This window comes from Electrona antarctica, assembly GCF_951216825.1.
Source record: "Electrona antarctica genome assembly, chromosome: 6".
Lineage (NCBI taxonomy): Eukaryota > Metazoa > Chordata > Actinopteri > Myctophiformes > Myctophidae > Electrona > Electrona antarctica.
In genome coordinates, this window is record NC_136811.1 from 42,827,430 (window position 1) to 42,849,220 (window position 21,791).

The following is a 21,791-nucleotide window of genomic DNA, read 5'->3' on the forward strand; positions in this document are numbered from 1 at the left end:
CACCTCTGTAACTACAGACACACCACTGGCATCATGTCACCTCTATAACTACAGACAAACCACTGGCATAATGTCACCTCTATAACTACAGACAAACCACTGGCATAATGTCACCTCTATAACTACAGACAAACCACTGGCATCATGTCACCTCCATAACTACAGACACACCCTTGGCATCATGTCACCTCTATAACTACAGACACACCACTGACATCATGTCACCTCTATAACTACAGACACACCACTGGCATCATGTCACTCTATAACTACAGACACACCACTGACATCATGTCACCTTATAACTACAGACACACCACTGGCATCATGTCACCTCTATAACTACAGACACGCCACTGACATCATGTCACCTCTATAACTACAGACACACCACTGACATCATGTCACCTCTATAACTACAGACACACCACTGGCATCATGTCACCTCCATAACTACAGACACACCACTGACATCATGTCACCTCTATAACTACAGACACACCACTGACATCACGTCACCTCTATAACTACAGACAAACTTTGGCATCGTGTCAGAATTAGACACAAGACGGTGGGCAGGCTCCTTTCAGAATCAACCCACCGTTGACGTTTTGAATGGAGGAGCAAAAAGATCACAGTGCACCCTTGGCATCATGTCACCTCTATAACTACAGACACACCACTGACATCATGTCACCTCTATAACTACAGACAAACCACTGGCATAATGTCACCTCTATAACTACAGACAAACCACTGGCATCATGTCACCTCTGTAACTACAGACACACCACTGGCATCATGTCACCTCTATAACTACAGACAAACCACTGGCATAATGTCACCTCTATAACTACAGACAAACCACTGGCATAATGTCACCTCTATAACTACAGACAAACCACTGGCATCATGTCACCTCTATAACTACAGACACACCACTGACATCATGTCACCTCTATAACTACAGACACACCACTGGCATCATGTCACTCTATAACTACAGACACACCACTGACATCATGTCACCTCTATAACTACAGACACACCACTGGCATCATGTCACCTCTATAACTACAGACACACCACTGACATCATGTCACCTCTATAACTACAGACACACCACTGACATCATGTCACCTCTATAACTACAGACACACCACTGGCATCATGTCACCTCCATAACTACAGACACACCACTGACATCATGTCACCTCTATAACTACAGACACACCACTGACATCACGTCACCTCTATAACTACAGACAAACTTTGGCATCGTGTCAGAATTAGACACAAGACGGTGGGCAGGCTCCTTTCAGAATCAACCCACCGTTGACGTTTTGAATGGAGGAGCAAAAAGATCACAGTGCAAACGTTGAAATGTATCAATTTGTACACCCTCTTGGTTAAACAACACGGGAGGGTTTCACCGTGATGGAATTTGTGGAGCGTGAGCTTTCCGATCGACGCGAAAGGCCACCGCACTTTGGCCGGAGCGGGGGCTGCGACCGCGACCGCGAAGGCGGGAGGGGGACATCAGCCGCAGTAGTGGACCAGCGCAGGCATCATTAGTATGTCTAATGTGTCATTATGGGCGGCTCGCTCCGGGGGCTGGACTGCAGCTGTCACACAGCATCATCTCAGAGCCTGACAGCCAGACACACGCGGCACACACACACGCCGCATAAATTACAGCCAATTAAAACGCCCCGGCTGTGATGTGCCCGCTCGGCCGCCCGTGTGTCACATGTCAGGTGTGTGTCTGTGTGCGTGTGTGTGTGTTTGGTCATTGCTATTGCCGCATCTCCCACTGACGCACAATGCAACAGGGACATCAGGAGGACGAGCGGTTTCAAGGCACGCACACGCACACACACACACACACACACACACACACACACGCACTCCTGTGACCTCTCCTGCTGGCAGATAACTTGCCTGGGGGGTCCATGCAGCATAAGCATCCTCCGTCCTCTGTCCTCCGTCTCTCTCCACTCCCCATCAATCCCCCCACCCCCCCTCGACCCCCGTCCACGCACGTGCCCGTGCACCGGCTTGGCATGTACCTGCATGGCAGTGCCCGCTGGTGCGGCGCTATAGGCGGCGAGGACAGCAGGACAGGACGGAGGGTGACAGAGAGCTTCTCTGGCAGCTCTCTAGCGCTGCAGCCTCTGGATACTCTGCGACCACCATGAGCTGCCAGCCCTTCTCACCGTGACGCGCTCCAGAAAGACAAGACACAACTGCACCCAACGACCACCCTCCACGCCGAAAGACAAGAAATAAAGTGCACGCACGCACGCACACACACACACCATCATTCATGCATGGATGGATGGATGCATGCAAAAGTGCACTTGCGCTTCTGCACGCAAACAGACACGGGCACGACAAATCTCGAATGTCACAATCTCGAATATCACAAACACATGTGTATTATATACATGCACGCACGCACATAGTGTTATGGATGCACACACACACACATGCACGCACGCGCACACGCGCTACCGAGAGAGGAGCCTGGGTTGCTCAGGAAAGGTCACTTTATAGCATGTGACTCAAAGGGCTAAGGCAGAGCGTGATGATATGTGCCTGGACGGGTGACAGTGATGTCACGGCGTCCGCTCTGGGGCTGTTGTCTCTGACCCCTGGCTCTGCACGATGACCTTACGAACTCCAGCCCAAAGTGGGCAAATTATAGGAATGTTCAGTAATGGCCATTTCTGAAGCAGCTGGTGGGGTAATTATCATGCTTTATCTCACGCTATGTATATGCAGCAACCCCAACCGACCCCCAACTTATACTGCCCCCACACCTCTCTGTCTCTGTCTCTCTCTCTCTCTCTCTGTCTCTCTCTCTCTCTCTCTCTCTCTCTCTCTCTCTCTGTCTATCTCTCTCTCTCTCTCTCTCTCTCTCTCTCTCTCTCTCTCTCTCTCTCTGTCTCTCTCTCTCTCTCCATCCTTGTCTGTGTGAGTCTCTCATCAGGCGGAACCCTGACCTAAACAGTTTGTGACAGCTTTCTGGGAGAATTGGGGACTAGGCATGCCTCCAAGACCCTGAGAGAAAGCAAAGGTTCCCTCTCATGCTTGATCTGTACTTCATCGCGCGCCGGTGTAGCACAGCGAACATAGCAAGCTCACAAGGCGCCCCGCTGCAACGCGCTGTGATCTTGTAGATTGGCTGTTTTCGGTGTGCAGCATCGGCACGCAACAAAGTGTAAATCAAGCCTCGCATCTTTCCCGGTGAAAGCACACACTCTCTTTTGCAGCTAGAACAATGTTTCCCAAACAGTGGGTCGGGACCCATTGTTGGGTCGCGAGAGAATATCCCTATTGTTTTGTTTCATACATTTTGTCATTAATTATTATTATTTTAAAAGAGTTTCTAAAAAATGTCCACAAAAACTAGTAAAAGAAATTGCTAATTTTGAGTTTTCGAGTTGAAAACAAATTCAAACGTTTTTCAAAAAGACATTCATGAATTGAAATGAAAATTATCAAAGAAATTCCCTAAATTAGACAAAACAAATCTGCAAACAGATCTGCAAGCTCGCAATGCACAAAGCGACACATTGTGAGCTTGTAGAGCTGCTAGTTTGGGTCTCGGGTAAACATCTGATTTCTCTTTTGGGTCTTGAGCTAAAAAATGTTGGGAACGACTGATCTAGAATCCTATACAAGCATGTGCATACGGGCACACATACTCTACGCACGCACGCGCACACACACACACACACACACACACACACACACACACACACACACCCTGCCCTAGATTCAGCCTTTTATCACACCTTACAAATGTTAAAAACGTCACATGTGTGAGTGTGTGTGGTGTGCTTTAATGCATCTCCTTTTCATTATTCACAACTTGGAGTCACGAAATGTCTGTGTCTGTCAGCCAGATGTTGGATTTATTTGTCTGAGTGCACCTGCATGAATGCAGTGTGTGTGTGTGTGTGTGTGTGTGTGTGTGTGTGTGTGTGTGTGTGTGTGTGTGTGTGTGTGTGTGTGTGTGTGTGTGTGTGTGTCTGTGTGTGTGTGTGTGTGTGTGTGTGTGTGTGTGTGTGTGTGTGTGCGTGTGTGCGTGCGTGCGTGCGTGCGTGCGTGCGTGCATATCAGAGTATTGTTTTGACATTTTGTGCACTGCATATCATATCGGTTTGCAGAATTATATCAGCTGTCAATCAACCAATAAGGTTTCCCAACATTTCTTGACATGTGGCCATTGATCCTCGACATGACACACTGTACTAGTTATATGTAGAGTAAGACATGACACACTGTACTAGTTATATGTAGAGTAAGACATGACACACTGTACTAGTTATATGTAGAGTAAGACATGACACGCTGTACTAGTTATATGTAGAGTAAGATATGACACGCTGTACTAGTTATATGTAGAGTAAGATATGACACACTGTACTAGTTATATGTAGAGTAAGACATGACACGCTGTACTAGTTATATGTAGAGTAAGACATGACACACTGTACTAGTTATATGTAGAGTAAGACATGACACGCTGTACTAGTTATATGTAGAGTAAGACATGACACACTGTACTAGTTATATGTAGAGTAAGACATGACACACTGTACTAGTTATATGTAGAGTAAGACATGACACACTGTACTAGTTATATGTAGAGTAAGACATGACACACTGTACTAGTTATATGTAGAGTAAGACATGACACGCTGTACTAGTTATATGTAGAGTAAGACATGACACACTGTACTAGTTATATGTAGAGTAAGGCTGCATTTCATACCTCAGTATTTATGCCAAATCTTATGATATCGATTCAATACACGATATTACCGTTAAAATGTCATGTTATGTCATATTCTATATTTTAAAGATGGAGTGCCACACTTTTTGTATTTTTCCAGTTTTTCATGTGTTTATGAGGTGACAGTACTTCATTAGACACCCTGGAGTCGTTTTTATGTGCAATGGTGTATTAACTTTGTATTTAGGGTTTCTTCCTGGAGGCTGAACCCTTGACAGTCAAACGGGCCAATGAAATAAACAGTAATATAGTGACATCACACTATCAGCCCCTCCCCTAACCCCTCCCCCTTTATCATACAACTACAGCTGTGGGTGCAGCGTCAGTTCAGGTGGATCACCACCCATCACCCACCAGGCAAACCAGGCATACTTAATGAACTGGTGGGCGTGCCCACAGAAAAACGTCATTTTAACAAATACTGTACACTTTTTTGAAAAAATTATACCTCCATATATAACAATAAGATCTGATGATCATGTTTTAGGGTGGAAAAAAATCATGGCACTTCAGCTTTAAGTGTTGCGACATTGAAAACTAAACATTATTGTGTTAATGAGTTTGCTAACGTACTGGACCATAGACACACACACACCAACATGACATGACAGAGGGACAAACGGAGTGATGGTTTATTTTCCGAGGGGCACAGGCTAAAACAGAGGGCTGGCTTGATAAATCGACAATATATCGACAATATATCGATATGTCGACGATATATCTATATCGCAATACCGTTGCCTTTTTGCGATACTGATATTGCGCATGTTCATACCTCGATAACGATACGATAAGGATATATTGTGCAGCCTTAAAGTAGAGTATGTATGTTACGTACTTATCTCACGGTACTTATTACTAGGCAAATATTGTACTTTTTACTCCACTACATTTATTTGACAACTAGCTACAGTTTGCAGATTTATATTGTTATTATTATTAGAGAACATAGATTAACCAATCAAGCCCTATTTTGTACTTTGGCTATTCTAAAATATACATTCATCTAGCCTACATTAACCTATCTTGAAGATCTGCTTTTTTGTTTTGTTTTGTTTTTATTCTGAAACACTTGATTACTTTGTCTCGGAACTCTATACTTTTGTACTTTTACTCTAGTAACTTCTTTTTTACTGAAGTAAAATCTCCATAAAGTATTCCCAGCGAGCACGGTCAGGACCTGGACGAATTAGTGACGCCTCTATTGGGGCCAGATCAAGTCAAACCAAGACTAGCCAGATCTGGCCCAGAATATCACCTGATTTCAACCAACATAAAGTCTGCCCACTAAGACGGACATCCAGAGAGAATCCGATTGAGGCCAGATCAACTTACGTCATTATCATAAATAGTCAGATCTGGCCCAGAATAAGCTATATTATGGAAAGAATAAGTAAGTAAAGATCATCCCCATATGGGCTGTGATCTGGCCTAGTCCTTAAAGTCCTGAATGTCACCGGAGGACGTCATCATAAGGTCATCATGACATCAATTTGGCTTGCAGGGTTTCTTCCACCACTGTCTCATTCTAAATCACTAAGAGAGAATTAGAATGCTTTGAGATTGCTCTGTAAAGCTGCACTGCGAGGTTACTTTTCAGGATTCCAATAAAAAAATAGCAGATCTACAAGCTCTAAGCGTGTCGCACTACGACACGTTTGAGCTTGTAGATTGGCTATTTTTGCTACGACAGTAATATGCAATGTGGCTCTCTGGAGTGAGTGTGGAACTATTGTGGCCCTCTCCATCTTCAATGTTGCCCACCCCTGATCTAATTCAAACTTGTGTGAAACACAGATTGCTCTGTGTTTCACAGAAATCAGATGTTTACCCGAAACCCAAACTAGCAGCTCTACAAGCTTACAATGTGTCGCTTCGCGGCGCATTGCGAGCTTGCAGAACTGTTTGCAGATTTGTTTTGTCTAATTTAGGGAATTTCTTTGATAAATTTCATTTAAATTCATGAATTTCTTTTTGAAAAATGTTTGAATTTGTTTTCAACTCGAAAACTCAAAATCATGTGCTTCTCACTCAGTAAAATCCTGCATAAAATCGCCAACCGCGGCCTACAATGTCAAGGTACCTTATATACAGCACGGCTAGCCTTTCATATTGATATTATCTACAGTATGCGCTTCTGTAGGCAAATAATTGTCGACCATGTTAACACTTGTCAAACTGCCTCTTTGAAATGGGACGGCTGCAATGTCTTTTCTGATTACATCAGGGATATGTCCCATCTACCAAATCTAGTCGATCCGCCAGGTGGTTCCCGAGGACACACCCAGAGATTCTGTGCACTCTTCAACGACCTCCATATATAAATAATAGGACAGAATAGGACACAGACTGATAAAGACATTTGTGGAGTTTTGGTTCTGGACAACTGCCATTCTGACCGAAATACCGAAATACCCTACTCTGTACCCGAGGTATGCACAGGACACACACACACACACACACACACACACACACACACACACACACACACACACACACACAGGTTTAGTGCGTTTAGAGACATAGATAGCCTGCTCCTTACCAGTGGGGTCCAGCAGGGCGTTGGCAGCGCCCCAGCGGTGGTAGAGGGCCGCCAGCTCGTGGGGGCTGTAGTTCTTGAGGAAGCTGAGGATGTCAATGGGCATTTCCTGCGCCTCCGCTATCGACTCCTGCTTCACGTCTCCGCGCACTCCCGAGGGCTGGGAGGAGGAGGAGGAGGAGGTAGAGCAGGAGTTCTGGAGGGCGCCGCCGTGCGTCTGCGAGGAGGTCCCGTAGCCGTGACCTATTGAAGAGCTGTGGGTGATGGTGCTCGGCCTGGACAGGCCTGCTCGCGCCTGGCTGTGGGAGTTGGTATGTGGCTGGTGATGATGCTGATGTGGCTGATGATGCTGATGTGGCTGATGATGCTGCTGATGCTGCTGATGAAGGCTCTTGGAGGGCTGAGGGGAGCTCCTGGCTCGGCTGTACTCTGCCAGGCCATGCTTGCTGGACAGCATGAAGCCCAGGCCCTCCTGGGGCATCATGTAGCGGTCCGCCAGCCTGGCCCCCGATGTGGAACCGGCGGCGGGCGCCGAGGGACGCTGGGAGACGCCAGCCGTGCTCTTCTCCAGGGAGCCGGCCGAGCACGCGGAGCCTCCCCGGGGGTAAAGATCCACCCTGGGTCTGGAGTGAGACGGGTGGTGGTCACCTGGGGGCCGGCTGCTGCCGCCACTGCTGACCGGCCGCATGGCATGCCTCGCCGCCTGGGAGCCTGCGCCGGACGAGGAGCCTCTCGAGGAAGGGGTGGAGGAGGAAGAGGAGGAGGAGGAGGAGGGGGGATTGCTTGGGTTACCAGTGGGCTTGTTCTTCTTCGGGGTCTCACTGGAGTACGATGGGGGCTGGGTGCGAGGGGTGCGGACCACCGGAGGCAGCGGGGGACACTCCTTGCCCTCCAGCACCGGCGGGGGACCCGTGCGTCGTCTGGCGTACGAGGAGCCGTCTCTGGGGCGCTTCAGGCCATTCTTCAGGGCCCATTTAGGAGCCAGGGAGGAGCTGCTGCTGTTGATGCGGTGCGACACCGTCTGGTGCATCCACAGCACCTCCGGGTAGCGGGAGGCGTAGGAGCAGAAGGAACACTTGTGGCTGGGGAGGCCCTTCTTGTCCAGGGCCACGGGGGAGGAGGGGCCTCTGTGGTCCTCAGCCTTGAGACACAGGTCTAGCGGGGTCAGGCTGGGGTCAGAGGGCGACAACGACTGGCCAGGAGGTTTGTCCACAGAGGAGCGGGGTGAGAGGTAAGGGCAGGGCTCTGCGGCGGCGTTGGGCAACCCCTGGAGAAGGGCCATTTTCAGCTTGGGGTAGCCACTGGGGTGGCCTTTGTCCGAGCTAGAGCTGGGACTGGGACTGTTACTGGGACTGGGACTGGGGCTGGGGCTGGGGCTGGGCGTGGGGCTGGGTTTACTGGGAGCCGGGCTGGGTCTACTGTCGTGGTCGGCTGGGTGCTGGACACGGACATGAGACAGATAGGACGAAGAGTCTGTGGCCACAAAGTCACACAGGCTGCAGACGTAAGGCTTCTCATCTGTGGAGGAAGACAAAAGAACATAAATAACTAAATGTGAAAAATAAAGATGAACCAGGGTTTTCCTGCTATCCTCAAAATGAGATGCAAAGTACCTACAAGATATCTAAGTCAGTGTTGTTCACATTTTCTGTGCCCGAAGGCACATGAATGGGTATTCATAACAAAAATGCATATATAACTAACTATCTAACTAATGAATGAAATGATTTATAATTTAGTCTACAATGACATGCCCGAAATAGGGATGGCAGGTTGAAAATTATATTAAAAAAATGATTTTAAAGGTATAGAATGTGCCACTGTATTGAGAAAGTAGTGTGCCCAAAGTAAATACAGAAAATCACAACTTTTTGTTTAGTTGTACATATTGAAATAGTAATTTGTGGTAACTTGTCACAAAGTCCCACCGCACACCTTGGCAATCAGTATTAAGTATTGTTCTTCACAGATGTAGTTTTTGCGAGTAGCCACTTGGTGTCAGTATTGGTCTGGTCAGTGTTACCGTCCTCGCAAAAGCTGCTTTCAACTTGGCATAAAGAATGGAGAATATCAGATCTATAAAACATATGTGGTATATCATCCACCAGTTCTCAAAGAGTAATTTCATCCTTTTTCATATCAATTATTTATTCAACATTTGAGCCACAGAACTCCATTTGATGACATTTAGCCTCTCAGACCCAAAACTAAAGAATATGTTGTTGTCGTTTGGATAGTATTTTGTCCACAATTCCATGCTGTATTGATGTGGTACCACTGGAGAGATAACAGGCAAACATTGAATGAATCAAAATGACAATTATTTTACATGCTCTAATAATTGTGTATAGACGTAAATGGACCCTGATGGGTCCATTTGGTTTCATTTTACATTCTCAAGAGTCAAGAGTTAAAGATCTAATAAGGCTCCATTTGGTTACCAACTCTCCATCATTTTGCTGGGGACCACCTGGAACCCCCTCAAGGACCACTGGTGGTCCCCGGACCACTGGTTGAGAACCACTGGCTTAGATAACAACCATGCTGACTATTTGTCATGACCTGATATGTACCAGTGTTAATTTTTTTCACAATGTTTTGAGTATTATTTTTTATATTTAAGTTTTAGTCTTTTGAATAACACACCATTTAGTCTTTTGTCTTAGGGGCGACTCACACCTTTACATCTAGCATACAACATTGATGCATGCGAGATGTAAGCAAGATGTAAGTGTCATGGCCGCCCCAATGCATTTCCAATGGAAGTCACATGGTTTGATACAACATTTTGGACTACAAGCTGTTGTATGGCTTTCGGCTGTGTTTCGACTGCCCCCCTCCCCCTCATACAACACAAATGTTGTGTCAAACCATGTGACTCCCATTGGAAATGCATTGCATCAGCTATACATCTCATACAACAAGCATGCATCAATGTTGTATGCTAGATGTAAAGGTGTGAGTCAGGCCTTAGTCAACACATTTCCCACTGATATGTACTGTAACAGTAACTGTATGCATCTCCTTCATGGGCCCTGGTCCAGTGTGTTTCCACCAGTTCGCCACAAGGTGGCATACATGCTCTACCTGACTTATCGAGAAGCACGACATCCTCCCAAAGCCTAACAAAGACAGATCTCATCTCACACCCACGTTTCATCATTCAATATGGTCTTCCTAACAGGCATGCCAGCTTCAACCCATATGCTATGCATGTGTGGGTTGCATGTCATCATTGACACTTGAACCCTCATATCAAGGCTTGTCCTCCTAGGCTAGACCTTTACGGCAACCTTCAACATATAACCCAAAACAGCAACAAAATGTAACCAGCCTTTTCCTTGCTTTATGTGCACGCACTCACTCACTCACTCACTCACTCTCTCTCTCTCTCTCTCTCTCTCTCTCTCTCTCTCTCTCTCTCTCTCTCTGACCAGTAACCTGCCATCTGCTTTCCATTTGCCTTCCTGTTGGCACACCAGTGCAGTGGCCAACACACACGTACCACTACCACGGTGCCAAGGCTACGCCCCCGGGCTGGGTAGAGTGGCATCAGAGAACTAAGATTTATGTATATGTATATGTATATGTATATATAATATATATATATATATATATATATATGTATATATATATATATATATCATACACACACACAACAGTATGTTCTCACTTTCTCTCGCCCTCTAACCTTTCCTCTCCTTCCTGCCTTTCTCCTGTGTATCAGCTCCTATAGCTCGAGTCAATCTATCTTTATTCCTGGAGGGAGAAGCTCTCTGTGGTTCCCAGAGACCTGTGCCTGCCTTCCCTGGGCTACTGCCAGAGAGGAAACTAAAGCATGCAGGAAAATAACCTCAATGTGAGTGAGGTAAACAAGGAGAAGGCGGTCACGGGTCACTCTCTCTATCGGTCCTGCAGTGGCTGCTACTCTCTTCCTCACCTGTGCGTGCACGCACACACAAGAAAACACAAGTACATGCATATGGCACGCACACACCGACATGCAAATGCACGCGTTGCACAGCCCTGGCTGCAGGAGCAATTAAGACTGGAGTGCTAACAGGCTGTGTCATTGAAGTGACACCTATCTCTCACACAAGAGTGAACAGAGCTAGAAACACAGGCAGGCAACAAGCACGCTTAGCACGGGGACAGACATCTTAAATCAGCTACTCTATGAATCTCTGCCTGTGAAAATCTGATGACAAATGTCCTAATCTCACTGCAGTACAGTTGTTCAAGGTGAAGTGAAGTGTGTTCTTTTGTCATTACATTATAGGTAAAAGTCTAAAATTGAGCCACACTTAAAAATGCACGGAGCACCATAAAGAAGTTGGATGAAAATGCTGCACATTCTGTTCACTTTGCTGGAGCCTGATGAAGACTTGGTTGGAACATGTCGGTGAGATTGCGGTGCTTTCTTCCTTGTAACCATTTTCAACAGCAGACATGGTGCCAGCTTCCTGGCAATTCTGCGCATCAAGCCACTTCACAGGAACTTAGCATTCCGTCTAATCACCGCACACCTTGAAGGCCCCCCTCGTGTCATCTAATACATCAATTACACTGAAAAGCGAGGGCGGGCGGCTGATTCACATGAAAAGCAGCCGGCCTACTCTTCTAGAAATACCCGTGGACAGAGCCAATGTGTCATCAAAGCATTGTCATCACTCAATAGAATGATTAGCCTAAAAGCAGTGGTGGAAAGTGACTGAGTGCTAAGTACTGTACTTAACTAAAACGTGGAGGTCCTTTTACTTGAGTATTTCCATTTTTCATTACTTTATAGTGAGGCAAATAATGTGCTTTGTACTCCATTACAATTAAATGACAGGTTTAGTTAGTACTACAACGTAGTTACCTTTCAGATTTAGATGATATAATGCAAAACATACATTAAGCCACTTAAGATCTATTTTTGTATTTTTATCATTTAAAACAGCCAATTGTTTTGTAATAATTTGGCTATGTAGATCTGATATTTAGATCTGATATTTTCAAAAGATTGAGTACTTTTACTTTGGTACTTTAAGTATATTCTGATGCCATTACTTTTGTACTTTTACTCAAGTACATTTTTTAATACAGGCCTTATACTTGTAAAAACTGTATTTTTTTATATTGTGTTCAGAACTGTCTCACCTAAACAGGATCTGACACAATGTTTGACCTGACAATCAAGATACAATTTATCCCCTGAGCAAGCAGGCAGGCTCGGGGACAAAAGCAAGAAAGAAAAATAAAAGCACTTGAACAGGAAACCGGGTTCAAATCCAGGGTAGAAGAGGAAGGTTACACAGTGCAGCTTTAAGTAAACAAGAATGACTCAGTTATAACTGCCAGGTGCAGAAAGCTATCGCTCATGAACATCTACAGTATAATCAGTGTGTGTGTGCCGTGGCAGAGTATGGGTTTTATACCGTTCAGACTATGGGTTTTATGCGTAAGTCTCCCATTGGCTTTAGAGGCAGCCTAGAGACGAGGCAGCCAATCATGAAACAGTGTCCACTACAGTCACTACTAGAGGTAGTAGCAAATGTAGTCCAGGCGCTTTTCAAGCACCTGGCAAAAAATAAAAATGTTATTACCTCTTCTACCACAGCTAAACGGCCTAACATGCTATTGTGTTTGTATTGCTATGGTAGGCCTACTCGCATTCCTACACACACTAACGCTTTAAGCGAGCTACACTGCCACACACAACCAAGTATAAATGAGTCTTTAAGTATCTAGGGGAAAGGGACACTGGGTCATTTGGGACATGGTGTGTGTGTCCTCTGAGTGTCTCTGCCTCTCCACCGCCTGCCTTTTCTCTCTCTCTCCATCGCGAGGTGACTCTATAAATAACCAATCGCTCATACATGAGACAGCCTGCCTGGCTGGCTGGTGGCCTGGCTGGCTGGTTTGTAAGAATAGTGGATGAGTGACAGTCAAAGTACTAACAACAGGTAACATTAAGGATTAGGTATCAGTCAATGAATAATTAGATTGACAGAAGACCGCTGGTAGATTGATTGGTTGCTAATGTATGCTAAAAAACCACGTGGTTGGTTGGTTGGTTGGATGGATGATCAGAGAGATAGATCATTTAAGTCAAGCTGAAATCAAAAGGTATTTCACAGGAAAGGGAGGCGGGACACTGCGTGGAGTGGAGGGCTGCGTGCGCCTCAGCCAATCACAGGGATCGGGGGCGGGGGTTGAACTGCATGGAGCTTTGGAGCCTCCAGAGACAGACACCCACTATCTGCACTTCTCCTGCCCACCTATGAGCACTCCTCTCAGGCAACGCGTCTGCAATGAGTGCCTCAAAGTAATAAAACAAAAGATCAAACCAGGCAGTACTGATGATCAAATATGAATCAAGATGATGTTACTGCACTGCATTTGTTGAATCAAATGGTTTCTGAAAGGTATTTTAGCGTACTGTTTCACTGTTTGTAACGCATGTCCACCGTGTTGGATACGGCAGCAGCATGCACAAATTAATGAAATTTTTTGTTTTTCCGATTGTTTGCATGCATTTTTCTTCTCAATGTTTCTTTGGCGCTTATTGTTAAACCAGAGGTTTGGTTGTGCCGGCCGCTATTATATGGCTGATTGCAGTTGTATGTGGTTGTCAATCTACTCACTCGTCGTCTGAGTATCACATATAGATCTCAATCAAATGTATCAAATAACTATATTTGTGTGTTCTTTCTCCCTCTCTCTCTCTGTGTGTGTGTGCGTGTGCATGTGCGTGTGCGTGCGTGCGTGCGTGCGTCTGTGAATCTATAGGGATATTCAACTTTCTGACGAGGTAAGAGCTTACAGTCAACCCAGCCACCTGAGAACACACATGAGGTCCCACACAGGTACCATGTTATACCTAAAGTAGCATACAAACACGAACGATATGCGAACGATATGTAAGCCAATATTGTATGATTATGAATTTATAGAATGCAAAAAAAACACGGAAAATACGTTATTGGCGCTACGGAAGTTCATGAGAAACATGATTATTAAGTCCTTGGTGTTGTATGAGATAATAGATCTTTCTGTTCACTTGAGTGTGCCAGTCAGTCAGCCAGCCTGTGAGTCCGTCCTGTGCCCCGCCCTGGGCCGGCCCTGTGAGTCCGTCCTGTGCCCCGCCCTGGGCCAGCCCTGAGTGTGCCAGTCAGTCAGCCTGTGAGTCCGTCCTGTGCCCCGCCCTGGGCCCTGTGAGTCCGCCCTGTGCCCCGCCCTGGGGCCGGCCCTGTGTCCTGTGCCCCGCCCTGGGCCGGCCCTGCACAGCTTTGTTGTATAAGCACGGCTCTACTCACACTTCTGAGGCTGCGAGTTCCTTTTGCCCCCGCAGCCGTTCACATTGGTCCGGCCGGGGTGTTTTTTCTATCTAAGTCTCTCACAGCCCCGGATAAACATTCGTTAGAATCAATCCCTGACGTCAGACTGCAGGATATTTCCCAGTCTCCCATGACTTTGGAACAATCATGTAGTGGGAGAGAGAGAGAGAGAGAACACTTCACACTACATTTACTACCATGAAGGAAGTCCACCCCAGCCGTAGCTCTATTGGAGAACACAGCTCTCTTTGTTGTTGTGTGTGTTGTGGCATCAAGTTTGAGGGGGGAAAAAAGAGGGGAAATAAATAGCTACTGTAATAGAGGTGTTTCGTTCCCGATCCTGTAAGGCCTAGTTTTACTCCAAAGTTCTTGTTGAATGTTTGGTTATCCATTAAACAAAGTGATGTTGACAGTGAAAGGGGGGGGGGGGGGGGGGGGGGGGGGGGGGGTAGCGAGGCAAACAGATTTCCATGGCAGAGAAATAAATAAAAAAAGGAGAGCAGAGAGAGACATGTACATTTTCAAGCACAGATAAGGGGGGTTTCCTGAGACAGGAAGAGTTGAAATAGCACACAGCTCGATCAGGCCTGCAGAGAAGCTGTTGCTATTTTTGAACGTCTACACAACACACCGCCAGGGAAGATTGGAAGCAATCACTGTGCTTAGCATGCCATCACTGCCTGTCTGACAAATTTGCGCTTTTAACAAGTTAGCGGCAAGTTAACAGCTAGCAGGCTATCTGTGTCTTCTCACTGAAAAGAGAAAACAAATAATACTACAGTTTTGACTGCACTTGTTTTATCATAAATCAGCAGTGCGTGTGTGTTTTTGCCCTCGCAGTGGGCAGGGTTTTCTTTTTTTTCCCTTCAGTGTTTATGGGTTGTGGAGGTGAAAAAATGTCAGGCATTCCAAAAATGCCCTGTTGTCTATTGTAACGCTGTGTTCAAAGGCTTGCAAGTTCATCTAAGCGTTTACTGTTAACTTCACTGTTCAGTAACACTTAGTCGCGTTGGCCTCAACGATACGCCTCCCAGTGACAATTAATGTTTAATGACCATTCTTACAGTTGTTTATTTTATACACCCCCCCCCCCTCCCCCTATAAAATAGCTGCCTTGAAATGTAACTGCAGTGTTTGGCCACCGGGGGGATCCAAATCCCCACTCCACATGAACGTGGTCAGTGGTGATGAGCAGCACCCCCACAGTGGACGTTTCACCAACAGATGTTGGCTACCGAGTGACTGTCAGAGTCAGGGGCCTTGAGAGGGAGCTCTGGAGAGGAAATGGGTCAGGAATGCTTCTCCTTTGCTCTACCTTTGACCTCAGCTGCTTATACTCCAGTGTAAAAAAACAAAATCTCCCCCAAACATTTATACGCATACATTTGAATGTACAAACGTATGTGTATTTGAAAATGTGTGTACACATTTAGTGCATTTCCCATGCGAATTTACCTATTCCATTGGTTGCCTATTGTGCTTAAAGGTAGGGTAAGTGATCACTATATTCTGATAGTAATCATTGCTATAGGCATAGGGTGTTTGTTCAATAACAGGGGTCTCCCTGTCTCTCCAGCTCTTTAATAAACAGAAAATAAGATTTCAACCAATCAGAAGAAAGTAGCCATTTATCAGCTTATTTTTATAGTGTCCAGGTTCCAATTTTATCTGCTCATGTCTTTGTGTCGTCACTTACAATTACACATGTTTAATCTGTATCCTGACTGCATTCTCTATCCTGATTGGATGAAATTGGTATCCCGACCTGATAAAGCATTTTCTGTTTAATAAAAAGTTGGAGACACATGAACATGAACAAACACTCTATCACAATATAGAGCTTTATAACACTTGCAAAACACAGAGTGGAAAGCGAAATGCAACATTGAGTTATTTCTGGCATTCAGGAAACCATTATGTAAAAAAGGAAATGGCTGTGTTCAGAGTTGTGTTTTGACTTACCGGCTAACTGGCCTGCATCGGCGTTGTCTGTCTCCGAGGCCTGGTCTCCCAGGGTGGACGCTGGGGGTGAGTCTCCATACCCTGGGGTGCTGGGCCGGCTAGGGGAGCCCGATTCCGGATCGCTGGTAGAGCCCCAGCGATCTCCTCTTCCCGATCTCTCCTTCTCTCCTCCGGAGCCCTTTTCGACGTCCTTTCTGTGGACCCGCTGGTGGACCATCATCTGGTGCCGGCTGCGGAACACCTTCCCACACTCAAAGCACTCGTTGGACTTGGAGGGGGTGTGCGTCTGGGATGGTCGGCGTCGGTCCTGGGGGAAGCTGGGTCGGTACTCAGAGTCACTGAGGCTCTCCGGGGTCCTGTCCCCGGAGGACGCGTGGCTGCTGCTGCGGCGGCCCGAGCTGCGTCTCTCCTGGCCCTTCAGGACATAGCGGCTGCTTTCCTTCTCGTAAACCACGGCGGCTCCGGCCAGGGCCTCCGGTCCCATTCTTCCTTCCCCAGACGAGGCCTTGTAACTCGGCTCCATGGGCTCCACGACCCTGCCCCTGGTGGCCAACTGCCAGGCCTGGTAACTGCAAACTGGATCCAGCTCTGGGATCCTCTGGCCCAGTGAACTCTTCCCCTGCTCCTCTCCGTCCTCCTCGGACTTCTCCTCGGCAGACCCGAGGTTGAGATAGTCCAGGAGGCGTCGCTTAGCAGCTGGCGAGTCCTCGTCGTCGCTGGCTCTGCGCTGGCTTGGGGGTTTTCTGCCGTTGCCGTGGACTTTCTCGTGGGCCCTGAGGCTCTCTCTGCTATGGAACAGGTTCCCGCATTTGGAGCAGATCTGGTACACAGATGTAACAGAGATGGCAGAGACATCGGGATCCTGGGCCACGTTATTGATGGTGACTGGAGGTTCCGAGTTCTCCACTTTGGTCCTCGACTTGGACTTGGTGTTGTGTGTCTTCATGTGGGAACTTGAGGAACCAGGCCTCCCTGAAGCGCCGGCCACAGATGTGGCAGCAGTGCTCCAGGATGCCGGCGTGTTTCTTCATATGCGACTTCAAGAACCAGGCTTGGGTGAAGACCTGGCCGCAGGTCTCGCAGGGGAATGTTCCGTCGGTCTGGGGCTGGGCGGGCTCGGGTTCCGCCATGCAGGCCTCCTCCTTAACGGAGCTCTCCTCCTCCGCGTCTGCAGTGATGTGGACCTTCTCGATGTGGCTGAGGAGCTGGTCCTCGCGCTGGGCCTCGTATCCGCACAGGCGACAGCAAAACGGCCGCTGCTCCGACGTGGGCTTTTCCCTCTTGATGTTTCTTGCCGGCGGTTTCCTCTTGCCCTCCTCTGCGTTGTTGTCTCCGCTGACTACGCGGTTACAGGCCGAGCTGCTCTTGGTGGGGCTAGTTCCACCGTCGAGACCCTCGGAGGCGCCCACCTCGGCTGCCGCGGACGCCGCCTCCTCTTCCTCCTCCGCTCCGCCCTCGTCATCATCGTTGGAGTGGTGGCTGGAGAGCGTGCCCAGCTTGTGGCTGCGGATGTGCACTTTCAGGTTGCCCTTCTGGGACGCCCGGTGGTCGCAGTAAGGGCACTTGTACGGACGAGCGCCCGTGTGGCGCCTCATGTGCTGGGACAGAGAGCTCAGGAAGGGGAAGCTCCGTCCGCAGATGTTGCAGTCGTAAGAGCCGGGGGTCTTGTCGTCGTCCATCTCTGCCTCTTTCCCGTCGTCGCAGGCTTTGTCTTCGTCTTCCAGCTCTTCCTTCAAGCCACAGGACTGGGTCTCCATCAACTCCACGCCGTCTCTGGGGTTCATGGTGCTGGCCCTGCGCAAACTCACTAACACGATAATCCCACTGCTATCTGCAGCTGTACATCGAGGGCTATGTTTTTGCGTTGTCAGGGGGATCCCGATGCTATCTGCCTTCGCTCATCTACTTGTTGTTAGCAGAGCATCCAAAGTAGCAGCTCGCCCAGCACTCTCTGGTTGTTTAAGACAATCTCACCCATCCATCTTCATCTAGCACTTGGCAATGAATCTGTGACTTGCAATTTGCTGTGGCGTGGTACAAAAGCAGCTTACCCGGCACAACCATTGATTGTGCCAGCTATAGTAGATTTTTACTTTCTGCCAACGGGAATATCTCATAGTTTATACTCCATGTTACGCTGTGGATTTTATGGACTGGGGTTGTGTGAAAGTTTCAGTCCTCCACTGTTCCCAGGCCTTATGGGCGGTGTCTGTATCAGAGCTGAGCTAATCCACGACCCCTCTTCTTTTCATTTCATTGGCCTTTCTTTGGTTTTCGTTTTCAGCACATCAGCAACTTCCAGGAGGACACAGCAGTGAGTTGCGCAGCCTGCTCAGATACTGTCAACCTGCGAGACAGAGAGGAAGAGGAGAGAGAGAGAGAGAGAGAGAGAGAGAGAGAGAATAGGCAGGAAGGAGAGAGGAGAAACAAAAAGGACAAAAGAACAAGTTAGTATAGCCAACGCATGGCAGAAGCCTCTGTGTGTTCTATTACATATTTGCATAAGCAGCTCTGCCAATGTGTCAGCAGCAGTAGTAGGCTTACAGTATATGAGTCATGCAGTGGTTCTGTTTGTACATGAGCACCTCCTACAGTGTAGGTAGCATGTAGCATAGCATGTACTGTATGTCTGTCTACAGCCCTGTGTCTATGCACCACCGCTTGTGTGTGCCTGTGTGTGTGTGTGTGTGTGTGTGTGTGTGTGTGTGTGTGTGTGTGTGTGTGTGTGTGTGTGTGTGTGTGTGTGTGAGAGACTGTGCGTGCGCGTGCGTGTGTGCGCGCATGCGGGGGTGTGTGGTATAACTGTGCACGAGCCGGGCTTCAAGCCCTGACGCCACACTGGCTGAGTCAACACTTTACACAATCACAGTGGCGGGGAGCAACGTTCACATCAGCAAGATCAGCAGTGCCACCATATTCCCTCCCTGCCGCGCCGGGCCGCGCACGCCTGCTTCAACTGACACTATCACATGACAGGGATCTTAAGTACACAACAGGAAGTGGCTCTTCAGACAGTTTGCTTTGCTCTTTTTCTCCAGTCACAAACTGGAGTAGAGCGGAGGGGGGAGGGTTGGGTTATTGGGTTGGAGAGGAGAGGCAGCACGGGGGGAAAGAGAGAGAAACAGAACGGAACAGGCGAGAATGAGAGAGAGAGAGAGGGGGGGGGGCATAAAGACCAGATCTATAGTGAAGTTTTCACTAATTATCTTGTGTCTAAATCTTAGGCCTGCAGCTCAGACTGTGGGCTCGACAAAAAGCGCAGTGAACAGGACACATTCTGAGAGGAGGACGGACTTGCTTGCTTTATCTTTTTCAAACTGTAAACTGTAAAAAAGCGTTTTGGGAAAGAGATACTGATATAGTTTGGAAAATAGCAGTCTACAAGACGTGGGGTATTCATTAAAACAGACCGCTGGAGACTCAACGTGTAGACTTTGAAATTGCATGAAGTATGACTGACAGCATTATTAGAGGCTATTATATGAACTGCCAGGGCCCATAAGCCCCAGATAGTGCCAGACTGTAATTAGAGGTGGATAATTGATCATAATCATAAGAGGATAAGCTGTGGGGTTGGGTGGGAGTGGGGGGGGGTGGGGGTTTCTGAGGGAACAATCATACTTCTTACATCTACCCACTGCCAAAAGCACCACTCTGCCACCAGAGCCCGATGCATTCTACCATGATTTATGCTCTTCAAATCAGCGTGGCCCCAACACTTCCTCCTAGGATATTTGATAAGCTAACGTTGCCGGGCAACAAATGTCAATTCCAGCCACTAAAGCGAAGATGATAGCTTTGGAATAAAGCTGTAATACCAGGAAGTGGACTTCTTTTAGAAGCATTGGTTTACTCCACAATAGGCAAACAAAAAGGAGATGTATAGGCCTAAATACCTTACTGCTGTCAAACGAACATTTTAACAATAGAAATAATAATAATAATAATAATAATAATAATAATAATAATAATAATAATAATAATAATAATAATAATAATATTTATACAGCACCTTTATATAGCACCTTTCATGACATAAAGTGCTTTACAGAGCAATACAAATAGAAAAGAAAAAACATAAAATAGCATTAAATACAAAAGCAAAAAACAAAGTAACATTAAAACAATAGAGGCTCTAATACTAATATGAATAATAATACTTTTGATTATTGTTATTATTTTTTAATTATTTTGTTCCCCAATACAAAATGTACAATGTCCCTGTTGTGTGTTATCATATAATTAGGCTGAAAGAACATTCTTGTTAGATAGAAGAAGGGTCTTTCTTGAGTCATAGACCAATAAGGTCTATTATTATTATAGGTCTAATTAAGGTTCCCAACTATGAATTATTTAGCTGGGGACCTCCTGAAACCCCCTGAAGGACCCCTTGGGGGTCCCCGTAGCCCTGGGGACCTCCTGAAACCCCCTGAAGGACCCCTCGGGGGTCCCCGTAGCCCTGGGGACCCCCTGAAACCCCCTGAAGCGAGGGGTCCTCGTAGCCCTAGGGACCCCCTGAAACCCCCTGAAGGACCCCTCTGGGGTCCCCGTAGCCCTGGGGACCTCCTGAAACCCCCTGAAGGACCCCTTGGGGGTCCCCGTAGCCCTGGGGACCCCCTGAAGGACCCCTTGGGGGTCCCCATAGCCCTGGGGACCTCCTGAAACCCCCTGAAGGACCCCTTGGGGGTCCCTGTAGCCCTGGGGACCTCCTGAAACCCCCTGAAGGACCCCTTGGGGGTCCCCGTAGCCCTGGGGACCCCCTGAAGGACCCCTCGGGGGTTCCCGTAGCCCTGGGGACCCCCTGAAACCCCCTGAAGGACCCCTTGGGGGTCCCCGTAGCCCTGGGGACCTCCTGAAACCCCCTGAAGGACCCCTCAGGGGTCCCCATAGCCCTGGGGACCCCCTGAAGGACCCCTTGGGGGTCCCCATAGCCCTGGGGACCTCCTGAAACCCCCTGAAGGACCCCTTGGTGGTCCCCGTAGCCCAGGTTGAGAACCACTGCTTTAAACAGCTCCGGCTTTCCTCCAACATGCGTGAGTGAGTCACACTTAGCTTACTTTAACCCACACAATCCCAGTAGTGGAAAAAGGTACGCAATTGTTGAGTATCAATGCTGCTAATGTAGAACTACTTCGTTAGTAAGTAAGTAAGTAAAAGTCCGGAA

The 21,791-nt window shown here is 47.5% G+C and overlaps 1 protein-coding gene across 1 annotated transcript in view; it reads right to left on the bottom strand.

Moving 5' to 3' along the window:
* The window catches only part of LOC306924526 (zinc finger protein 516-like), a 57,247-nt gene that overhangs the window by 6,702 nt on the left and 28,754 nt on the right, over positions 1 to 21,791 (bottom strand). The window contains 3 exon segments of the mRNA XM_079503077.1: positions 7,347 to 8,861; positions 16,628 to 17,579; positions 17,581 to 18,974. Coding sequence (XP_079359203.1) covers positions 7,347 to 8,861; positions 16,628 to 17,579; positions 17,581 to 18,411 — 3,298 coding nt within the window. The 5' untranslated portion in view covers positions 18,412 to 18,974.